Here is a 12,204-nt window from a genome sequence, read left to right on the forward strand (position 1 = left end):
GATGGTTTTCTTGCATGCTTTGATACATCATCTCTTGCTACATATATTTCAGTGCAGCGTTCACAAAAAGGATACCCCAATTCCGTACAAACGCAATAAAAAACTATATTAGTAGAAGTGGTGATAGTGAAGTGTGTGACAATAATAATAATAATAATAATAATAATAATAATAATAATAATAATAATAATAATAATAATAATAATAATGGTTATGATGATGATGACAATGAAAAAATGACTGCATCACAAGACTTTCCATTAGACAGTAGCTGCAAACATAGCTTTGTGAAAATAACTAAACATTCACTGCAATCTAAATTAACTGTTTCCTATGGTGCCAACAGTAAAAAGAAATGCCTTGTCACAAAGGAAGTGCCAACAAGAAGCAGTAACAAAGAAAAGTAGGGTGTCAGAATAATATTCTATTACATAAAACTTTGAGATACTATCAATGTGTACCTGTTCCTTTATAACTATTGTATGCTACATTCAAACCACACATTATTATATCTATGTTCCGTTTTAAGTACTCTGGTAAACATACAGCCCTGTTACTTCAGAGATAACATTACAAAATATTATTTCATAAAAATCAATGTGTGGTAGCTACCACACTATTAAGAAGTCCTACAGGCACACAACGTTTGCCTGTCGGGCAGTATGTTATGCAGAAAAAGCGTTCATACTTTTAATATTTTTGCTACAAATCAAGAACGAAGTGTTGCATGAAGTTCAAAATGATGTAATGTCAAGAGCTGCAACTGGAGCTAACAATACTAAAGATAACACAAGAACGTTCACAGTAGTGTTAACAACAGTTGCAAGGATAAAGTTATGATTTGTACACAGAAAAGAGGAATACATCAAAAACAAACTTTTACTATGATACTTACAGGATATGGAATCGCATGAGTTTGGCAGAGCAGGCTCTTAAATTTACATCACAACTGCAGAAATTATGTATAACTTTCAGTGGATTATAGCACATCAGATACATGTGCTAGTAAGTTTATTTTTTTTTTAATTTTATATATTTCTGTTGTACACAAAGCCCTATGATTACAACACAACAGTTGCCTTTTGCTATAAACCAACTGATCATATTACTTTATGAATGATTTCTGAAAGCATTCCACATTGGCAGATGGGATGATACATGGAGCAAGACTAATAAAATATACCATCAAAACCATCCTCGTCCAGTTATGATTGTTTGAGAAGGATGAAGAAAAATTTTGCTTTATGACCATGTAATATCAAACAAACAGTTACATTCAGTTACAAATATTCAATGATTTTGTGGTACATTTCATTCATTTGCTCCAGAGTCACTGCTCTTCCACATTTTGGCACAAAAAACTGTCTGAACAGTAATTAAAGTTATATAATTGTAAAACATTATTAATGAACACGCAATGGCAGACACAAAGAAGTATGATCAAGAACTCGGTACATAGCTGGCAAAGGAATATTCTACTATTTTTAGACTTTGTGACCAAAATTTTTTATTTAATTATAGTTAAGTCTCTCTTTACCATCAAATGACTAATAAGTCCATGCATTTCAAATTTATTTTCTCAAGAAATTACTGAATATAATAATTACTCTGCTTTTAACTTTGCCAGCAATCTCATACAGACATTCACAGACATAACTTACAAATGATTGTTCCAATGTCAATTTCATAGGGGAAACAATGACACACTGCTTTTACCTACTTGTGCAATAGTTCTGTGACAGTGTACAACATGCACTACAATGGAGATGACAATCATTGAAATATTGGAGGGAAAACCAGAAAAAAAACTTATATTAAAAGCTAGACAACATTTGAAAGTTATGCCATGTTTTAGGTAAAATTACGTCCATTCTTTACAACAATGCATTCCTCAAAATAAATAGAGCTCTTTTCAAGATGACTCACAATATGAGAGTTAGAGAGAGAGAGAGAGAGAGAGAGAGAGAGAGAGAGAGAGAGAGAGAGAGAGAGAGAGAGAGAGAGAGAGAGAGAGAGAAGAGATAAATATGAATGAAAAGATAGTTCTTACCTTAGATCCCCTCTCATTAAATATTATCTCTACATCAAGAATGGGACCAAATTGCTGCAACAAACATGAAGATACATACTAAATGAAAATGTTTTTATTAGTACACAGTAAGTTGATAATTTTTTTCTTTCATTCTGTGACACACATATCAGATACATGTGTCACTACATTACAGTCTCTCAGGACTTGGCAAAAATTATAAAGAAGCTGTACCACAATAAATCTAAAATACTAAAAGACAATTTTTTTCACTAGATGTATATAAAAATTACCTGGAGCTATTACATATACTAGGAAGTCTGGAATTACAAAGGTTCTGAATAGGGTGCAATAATAGAGCCCCCACCCACTCCAAAAATTAAAGAGAGAGAGAACTCCAGAGCTTTGGGTAATTCCTGCCAATTTCATAGCAGTATATCATCTAAACTGCACACATTCTTATTGTTTTTACTTTTTCTCCTTCTACTGCTCTGTAGTTTAGGAATTTCACTGTACTGGTGTTGGTATTCTTATCTATTTTGGCACTTTTAAGATACTGAATTTTCTTCCCCTTCCATAACATTTTTCTTTGCTGCACCTTTTTCCAGGCACTTTGGACTTTGTGCTGGGCAAGAGGTTGATGATAAGCTCAAGCTATATAGGGAGCCAATGCTGTAGATTACTCTTTATAAAATCAAACTGGGATTTCATCCAGACTTTATGATTTATATGCTTTCAGCTGTTTCTCTATCCCAGGGATGCTTATTACTATGTTTTCCATAAGGGAGTCAGTCTGACGGTCAAATTACTATATGTTTGTATGATTCTCCTCTGTGAACGATTTTTTGAACATGAAATTTAAAATTTCAGCTTTCATTTTGCTACCATCTGCTGCCACACCCGACTGGTCCACAAGGCACTGAATGGGAGCCTCTGCTGAACGATTTTATGTAAGACCAGAATTTCCTCGGGTTCTCTGCCAGATCTTTTGCTAAGGTGTGACAATCATAGTAGTTGTATGCTTTGTGAATAGATCTTTGCACAGATGCTTGAATCTCTGCTAACCTTCGCTTGCCACCATCATCATAATTTGTGCATAGCCTTTTGAACTGAGTATGCAACAGCCTCTGCTTCCTCAGTATCCTCCAAATCCCATTACTAATGCATGGTGGGTCTTTTCCACCCTTTATCCACTTACGAGGCACATAACTCTCCAGATAACGATTTACAATCTGCTTAAACTTTGCCTGTAATTCCTCTATATCCATCTTACAGGAACTAAGTTATGCCAATTCACTGTTAAGTAAAATGCTAGTAGCTCCTTATCTGCTCTAACAGAAACACTCTTCTAGCCTTCTTGACTTGTTTATTAACTTTTGTAATCATAGTTGCTATAATGACGTCATGAGAGCCTCAGTGCTATACTGACATTGTCAATAAGGTGCAGCGTATTTATTGCTACAAGATCTAAGATATTTCCACTGTGTGTAAGCTGTCGAGTTAGCTTATGAAGACAGTTTTTAGAATGTGTGTTTAAAAGTATTTTGCACAACTGTCTGCCTGTCTGTCACATCTCTCTGACCTTGCAACACTACACTAAACTGTATGATGCTTTCAAATATCTTCTTCAAAGTTTCAAAGTGACCCTCACATGATCTCACATCATTCTCCTTGCTCTGAGCTCTTCTCTCATTCAACAAACTTGTAGTTTACTGGAATAAAGCTAAATTTTGTACTTCATTATGACACTGACCATAGTTCAAAGTCCAACAATTAAGACAAGATGTATCACAGGTAGATAAAAAAATCTTTTTCTACCTGCCAGTAATCCCTAAGATTCTCGAAAACTAAGTTTTTCGATGTTTACTTCTAAGGAAATAAATACCGCAAAAATGTAACATTTTTTATCCCACGATGTTAATTTTTTCACTTAGCTATACAAGTGGTGGACGTACAATTGTAACGGTTGCGAAATACTTGTAAGCCAGTTCAAGGGATGAAAATACAAGGTGTTCAATTGTTATAAATTATATGGTTATATTCCATACATGTATAATTTGTATCCATAGAAGCCTTCCGTGAATGGATGATGCTACAATTTGTTGATCTTATCCTCAGGCTTCATTTCAAAATTCAGTTGAAAAATACAATGTCGCTGATTGGTAACTCACCCCAAACATCGCTCTTAGATCTGGGTCCCTGAAACGGAAGGGTATGTTTGAGACATGTAGTCGCTTTGGTTGATTTTTCCCAGCTTCTCCACCTGGAAGTGCAACTGTGGTCACAGGTACAGTTGCTGCGGGTGCTGCCTGAGGTGCTGGAGCTGGTGCAGGAGTTTCTGCTTCCGGTTCCGTTTGCTGTAACAAAGAAACAGTGACATAAGAAGAGATTCTACATAGCAGCAGATGAGAGTGTTGGTGGTGGTGGTGGGGGGGGGGGGGGGGGGGGGGGGGGGGGGGGGTGTCTGCAATGAAACATTAGCTTAAAAATGAGGAAACATACCACTGAAACAACATTGACTCTATTCATCCAAGGGTATCATTTTTTTGTTGGGTCATTTTATTTTACCCTTTGAGCAGTGTGGGCAGAAATTTTAAAGTATCTGCCATATTGCTCACAACTGTCGTCACCTGCTGTCAAATGCAGATACATTTATTTCTTAACAAACCGCTTGTGTTTCTAATGGTTCAACCACTTCTCTCTGGCAAATAACAAAGTTCTCTACAATGCTCTCTATTCATTCTCAAGTAGTATATGGTCTATGAAGTTGAGAATACCCAGGTCGTTACCACTGGTGACCTTTTCTACATCTAGTGACAAGTTCAATCCTTTCACTGCCTTGTACCACTATTAGTCCTGCTAAATTTAAAGACTAAGTGTTAGACATGCCAGCTCATTTCTGCTAGTAACTTTTCGCATCACATTGTCTCAGAAACTTTAATAATTTTACTGACAACATGTGTAAGCTGTTCCTTGTTGAAGTCCTGCATATTCTTTATAGTTTTGGTGTAGAACCAGTTTCCACACAACTGCCTCTGTCTTTTACATAATTAAATGAATGTGTCCAAGAGGGTGGAAAAGGATTCAAATATTCTTCCAACCATTTTTATTCCTCCTCCTGTTGTTTTTCATAAATAACTTTTTGTCAATGTCATCTGAACATTGAGAGATCATTTATCCTTAAATCACACATGCCACACCCACCCCCTTCCCCTAACTTAACTAGTATTCTGCCTAAGGAACAATATCAATGTAGATGACAGAATTCAACAACTACATTTCCTTTTACCATTCCTGTTCAAGTGTAAATTCAAATGTGTCTGCAACAGACTAACTAAGCCGTTTGCACCTGATTTGTTAGTCAAACTGAAAATGGTTAAGTAATGGAAATTGCTAGTGGAAGAGATGTAGTAAATGAGTGGTTCTGTGGAGTATAGAGAATGTGTCTTACATAAAGTGTGATTTTTAATAAATGCTAACCAGATTCAAAATACATTATCATACTAGTTTCTCGAGGTCGCATCTTAGGATCTTTGTTGTACTTGGTATACATCAATGGTTTTCAGGCAAGATGAGGCAAGAGGATAAAAACCAAATGAAACACACAGGGATATTTAGTAACTGATCAGTAAGCAATATGCTAATGCTGAACGTGAAGAAAACGAACAGTTTGAAAGTGAACAATAAAACTGCCATACTGAATGTATACAATGACTGCACAAATAGTGTAGTAAGCATTGCTGAAGTGGAGCGAATACACAAAGCTGCAAAGAGAATGCAGGATGTTAACCCTCACAGTCTTGTCATAAGTGCATAGTTTCGGGTGATTTGTAATTGGATGTTTTTCCTATGTATACTGAGTCTTTAGTTATGGTAGAGTTTATGGCCACAATATTCAAAATACAGGAAGGACCCACAAAAACAACTAAATACAAAAAATGAATTAAATATAAAACTGTGTTTGAGGAGTTAATGGTTGAACTATGGGAGTAATTGAGGCAATGTTGGCTGAAGGCTAGATAATTTAACAATTCTGATCTTCCAGTAACATATTTACTCCAATACAAGTTAAGCACCTTTTAATAATGTTATTACTCAACATAATTTTACGATACTATAACTAATGCATAATCTTATCTGTTGATCGGGAAAAGAAGATTATAAATTTTCTAGTTTCATTTCCACAATCTTATTATCCGCATTAAGTTAATGTGCAAGTAAGGGATCAAAGGTTTATTCCTGGTACAACACCACATGTTGTCCATTTTATAGCAATGTTGAAGTAAAGAACAGCATCTGCAAAAGGCACTTATGAAATTTGTTATCAGCATTCCATTACAGTTTGAAGTATCTGGTTTCTTATGATCAGAACTAACTCAGAAGTTTAAACAATGAATTACACACTGCCCATCAGCATAAATTGTGGCACCCACAACTTCTAGAAATGCCTCTTAAGTGCTGTTCCACGATTATTAGGACATGGTGAAGTAGGTGGGAATCTGCTGCCTTCCTGGCAGTAAATGATGGTGTGGGTTATTACTTCACAGTGTGTTAAGGTGGTGATTGTTTGCAGTAATCCTGCTGTTGTTACACACTTAAAACTAACACCCTAGTGGTACATTGAACTTAAAGGACAGCAACATGAAACCGCCAAAACCTGTGCTGACACTTTACACAAATTATCTTGATATATTAGATGTATTCAAACAAGGGCAGCATTAATGGTCACGTTTGTTTAACACATGGGAGAACACAATGGAAACGTTGAAAAACCTGAGTTGCCAGACACCTGGAGATACACACCAATTATGCCCCAAAAGCTGACTTGTGAAGTATTTAATGAAAATGTACAACTGTATTGCAGCCTTCTACACTGATGAGCCGAAACAATATGACCACTGCCAACCGCAAGATTTAATGTTGCCTAGTGCTGTTGCGGGCCTGCAACACTGTAAGGAAAGTATGTGTGCAGATCAGAGAAAAACGGAGAATCATTCTAGAGATAATACAGACCATCATTGGGGGGACTTTGATGAAGTTATGTCCTAGCTCCTGAGAATGATGATCTCTCTAATGGCAAAGTTGGTCTGCTTTTTGCAAGTTACTGTGGTGAGAGTCATTGGAAATTGGTTGAAGGACGGTATAGTAATGAGTAGGTAACAAACTGTTGGATGTAATTTATTCCTCACAGGAAGAGAGATGGAGGCTCACCTGCTCTGCAATGCAAGAGAGGCAATGATTGTTGCAGATCTGATGACTGACTACAATGCTGGTGCTTGCACAAATGTTTCAGAGCACACTGTCCAACGCTCATTGGTCAGCATGTTAACATGCTCAGCCCCATGTTCAACCAACGAGATTATCAATAATGACCGTAGTGGACATGGGATCATTGAGACTGCACTACGGATAAATGGAAACATGTCATTTTGTCAGATGAATCACATTTCTGGTTACAAAAGGGTGATGGTCATACACCACCATCCAGGTGAAGAGCTGCTCGAGAGGCTAACAGTTCCAAAGGGGCAGGCCAGGTTGGGCATTATTACGGTAACAGGTCAGGGGCCATTCTCCTGCACTTCCATGAGACCTGTAGCTGTAATCTGAGACACTACAAAAACTGTGAGCTATATTAAAATTATTGCAGTCCACCAGCACCCCTTTATGTTCGAGGTCTTCCCTCACAGCAATTTCATTCTGACATGATTTGAGAAGCATGATAGTGAACTCACCTTAATGACTCAGCTACCACATTCACCTAATCACAAGCCAGTGGAGAATTAAAAAAAAAATAAAAAAAATAAAAAAAATAAAAAAATAAAAAAATATGGCTCTTTTGTTCCCCATTTTCTATGTGATGGTTTTAGTTTGAATTGTTTGTAATTGCAATCTCTGGGTATAAAGCTGGACCAACAAATAAATAATAAAATAGTGCTGGCTGGTATTTTCTGTGACTATCTGAGGCCTCAGGTGCCAGCTCCACAGCCACAAACCACTGGGCCATAATTTACGAGAATTGTGTTATCTGTGCTTAAGCATCTAGTGCCAGTATCTCTGGAAACCCACTAAGGACTTGTCAAAACCACTTCTTAACTGTGGCTGTCAGACTGTGGGGCAGAGGGGGGGGGGGGGGGGGGGGGCATATTCTTTATACAGATGTGGATTTAATGAGATTTGGAAACTGCAGAGACAATGTAAGGTATATGGATGAGACGAAGACTCAGGAAGCAGAGATTTGTAAGCACTATTTTCTCTGTTGATTTCCTTTAAAACGTATAGTTCAGCGGATAAATCACTGACAATGGAGGCATAAGAAATCTTTAACTGGGCCATCCTTGGTGTACAATTACAATTCAACGCTATAGCTTTCCAGTGCATCTAGCAACGGCACAGTTTTGTGATGATTTAACGCAACTCTGTGAAGGAGGGTTATGTCAATACGAGACCGAAAACAATGAGCAACACATAGGTATGGCAACGGTGAAAGTGTGTTGCCATTTAAATTCCTACAACGAAACTACTAACCATGTCGGTAAAATCACAGGTCTGTCACGGCCCTGTTGCTTCACATGTGGATAAATCCATCTTCGGTCAGTGATTTGAGTTGTATCGTAGACTGCGTAATAAGAGCCATCCCATCTGAAAATGCTTGTAACATAATTCGTCAAGAGAACTGTGTGACCATTTAAAATCCAGACATTACCACATATTTTAAGCTTCTGGTGGTCCAAATTCCTAAGACGAGTTTTAAGTTTATGACTTGTTCTGTCCATGATCTGCACTTCCTGAAGCCTGCTTCATTACTCTCGTAACTGTGGATGAAGTGTTCTTTCAGCTCTGCTTAGAATTGCCTTCGGCAAGATCTAACAGGAAACTGATAAACGGAAATGCCTCTTACATGGGTTAAGCTGAGTTTTATCTTCCTTTCTTACATAGGGGATGTATTGATGCAGATGATCATCTAGATGACATGCTGTTTGTTTCCCAGATTTCTTGAATTATTTCTTTTAGACGTGCTATCACACTGTCACAAGAGTGCTTCCGTAATTCTGCAATTATTGTCTTCCCCGGAAGCTTTACTTTTAAGTTTTTGAATTATTTCTTTAATTTCTTCGAATGTTGGTTGCTTTCAGTCTGGGTCTCCCATGGTTGTCTTGTCAAAATTGAAATATTCTGCTAATATTCTATTTATTTTTATCATCATCATCATCATCATCATCATCATCATCATCATCATCTCCTCTTCCATACTCTATCAGTATCTTCTCAAATACTTTGGCAGCATGACACATCAAAGCAATTCTGCTATGACTCTGAGTCTTAACATTTGCCTCTATGATTCGATGACTCCAGAAATAAAAGTACTGTGAGACAATAGGAACTGGGTTTTACACAATCTTCCTCTAGGAAAAAGAGCCGTGCCCTGCAAATGGTTTTATAAAACCAAAATCAATTCTGACTGTTCCATCGACAAATCGAAACTTGGACTGGTAATTAAGGGTTTTCTTACAACAATAATTATTAAACAATGAGGATTATTATGACCAAATTTTTACTCCTGTGGCACGTACCTCCCCCATTATTCTGACAGTACTGAGGGTTGCTACAAATGAAAATGCGAAATTCACTCAGATAAATGGGCGAACTGCTCTCATGTATGTTGATTTAAAGGTCACCATCCCTAGCTGAAAAAAATAAAAAATAAAAATAAAAAAATTAGCAACTACATAACTGAGTTGGAATTCGAAAGAAGTGAATCTGATTCCTACCTCATTGTGAAACACAAAGGTTTCTTTGGTGTACTTTATGTCAGTGATGAATTAGCAGCAGCTAGCAGTGAATACGACGTTAATACATTCAGAAGTAATTTTAAACAAGGGTGCAAGAATGATTCAAATGCTCTTCTCATTTTATTTGGACCTTGAAGTTCGTAAAACGGAAAATGGTTGCATACAAATCAGTTTCACTATATTAAGTAACTTTTGGAACGTTTTGGTATGCGTAGCTGTAAGCAACAGGGCATAGGTAAAAGGAAGGGTCAACTTATACGAGTATGGTAGCATTGGAAGCTAGAGTCAACTTATGAGTATACTTTTAGTGGAAGCTCTTAAATTTCTGATATGTGCAACTAGACCTGATGTTTCATAAGAGTAGTAGTAGTAGTAGTAGTAGTAGTGTCTAGGAAGCTATTATACATGATTGGTTACAATGTCTACATTAACATTCATGCTATGCACTTTAGTGGAGCAAATACTAAGAAGTAAAAAGAAAAGTTTTGCATCACCCCGATTCCCAGAACTCGGGAAGACAGACGTTGACTGTAGATGTTGTACTACAGACATAGCCCCTTTGACTGTACAGAGATGCCCCTACACCCGCCCAAAGATGCATGAGCATTAGACGGAAGGGGTCCGACAGTCTATCAGTTCCAGTCATTCCACCAGGAAGGACGTACACAACTCATGTCATTTGTAGTTCAACTATGCCTAGACGGTCAATACTGCCGTTCGATCGCGTCCGCATTGTTGCTTTGTGCCAGGAAAATCTCAACAACGGAAGTGTCCAGGCATCTCAGAGTGAATCAAACTGATGTTTTTTTGGACATGGAGGAGATACAAAGAGACAGGAACTGTTGATGACATGCATTGCTCAGGCAACCCAAGAGTTGCTACTGCAGTGGATGACCGCTACCTACGGATTATGGCTCGGAGGAACCCTGACAGCAACACCACCCTGTTAAGTAATGCATCTCGTGCAGCCACAGCCTTGCTACTACTCAAACTGTGCACAATAGGCTGCATGATGCACAACTTCATTTCCGATGTCTACTGCGAGGTCCATCTTTGCAACCGCAACACCATGCAGCGCAGTATAGATGGCCCGAACAACATGCCGAATAGACAGCTCAGGATTGACATCACGTTCTCTCTGCTGATGAGTGTCATATATGCCTTCAAGCACACAATCATTGGAGACATGTTTGAAGGCAACCTGGTCAGGCTGAACGCCTTACACAAACTGAACAGCAGGTGCACCAAGGTGGAGGTTCCCTGCTTGTTTTGGGGGTGACATTATGTGGGGCCGACGTATACTGCTGGCGCTCATGGAATGCGCCGTAATGGCTGTACAATACGTGAATGTCATCCTCCGACCGATAGTGCAATCATATCGGGCAGAATATTTGTGAGGCATTCATCTTCATGGATGACAATTCGTGCCCCCATTGTGCACATCTTGTGAATGACTTCCTTCAGGATAATGACATCGCTCCAATAGAGTGGCCAGCATGTTCTCCAGGCTTGAACCCTATCGAACATGCCTGGGATACACTGCAAAGGGCTCTTTATGGATGACGTGACCCGCCAACCCCTCTGAGGGATCTGCGCCGACTCGCCGTTGTGGAGTGGGCTAATCCGGACCAACAGTGCCTTGATGAACTTGTGAATAGTATGCCACGACGAATACAGGCATGCATCAATGCAAGAGGACGTTCTACTGGGTATTAGAGATACCAGTGTGAACAGCAATCTGGACCACCACCTCTGAAGGTCTCGCTGTATGGGTCTACAACATGCAATGTGTGGTTTTCATAAGCAATAAAAAGGGCAGAAATGATGTTTATGTTGATGTCTATTCCAATTTTCTGTACAGATTCTGGAACTCTAGAAACCGAGGTGATGTATTTTGATCTCACTGCACTGCGTAAGATTATGCCGTAGTGCTGTTTTAGGTGTAAGTATGATAGCAATTCTCCCTGCAGGTCTGCTCAATTAGTGATACTTCTAAATGCAAAACAGAGAGAACCAACTTTCTAGTTAACGTTAACACATGCTGGTGCCATCTCAATTTATTATACACCTGGGTTACTAGCATCAGCACACACGTAGACTCATCCAATTTGTGTAAATTTTTCTCTTCTTTTAATATCTGTATACTTGTTTTAATCGTGTAATAGTGTCCTTTTAAGCTGATGGGGTTTAACTGTTGACTGAACAAAATGTAGGCATGTTGCATCACCCTCCTGATTGTGTTTGAATCTTTTGTCAGTATATTTGTTTCATCAGTACGGATCAGTTTTTGAAGAATTCTCCAATTTCTCTGGTGAATCGTTTATGAAATTTAAGAACATGAATGACCCTAGTATTCAATCTTGTGGGGCATCATATTTGACGTTT

At 38.2% G+C, this 12,204-nt stretch overlaps 1 protein-coding gene across 38 annotated transcripts in view; it reads right to left on the reverse strand.

Moving 5' to 3' along the window:
• The window catches only part of LOC126357786 (RNA binding protein fox-1 homolog 2-like), a 399,772-nt gene that overhangs the window by 82,261 nt on the left and 305,307 nt on the right, over window positions 1–12,204 (reverse strand). For all 38 annotated transcript variants that reach the window (XM_050007509.1, XM_050007505.1, XM_050007517.1 and 35 more), the window contains 2 exons: window positions 4,201–4,386; window positions 2,051–2,104 (listed from right to left, as the gene is read on the reverse strand). In XM_050007509.1, the coding sequence (XP_049863466.1) occupies window positions 2,051–2,104; window positions 4,201–4,386 (240 nt within the window). The remainder of the gene's footprint in view (window positions 1–2,050; window positions 2,105–4,200; window positions 4,387–12,204) is intronic.

The sequence above is a fragment of the Schistocerca gregaria genome, chromosome 1 (assembly GCF_023897955.1).
Source record: "Schistocerca gregaria isolate iqSchGreg1 chromosome 1, iqSchGreg1.2, whole genome shotgun sequence".
Lineage (NCBI taxonomy): Eukaryota > Metazoa > Arthropoda > Insecta > Orthoptera > Acrididae > Schistocerca > Schistocerca gregaria.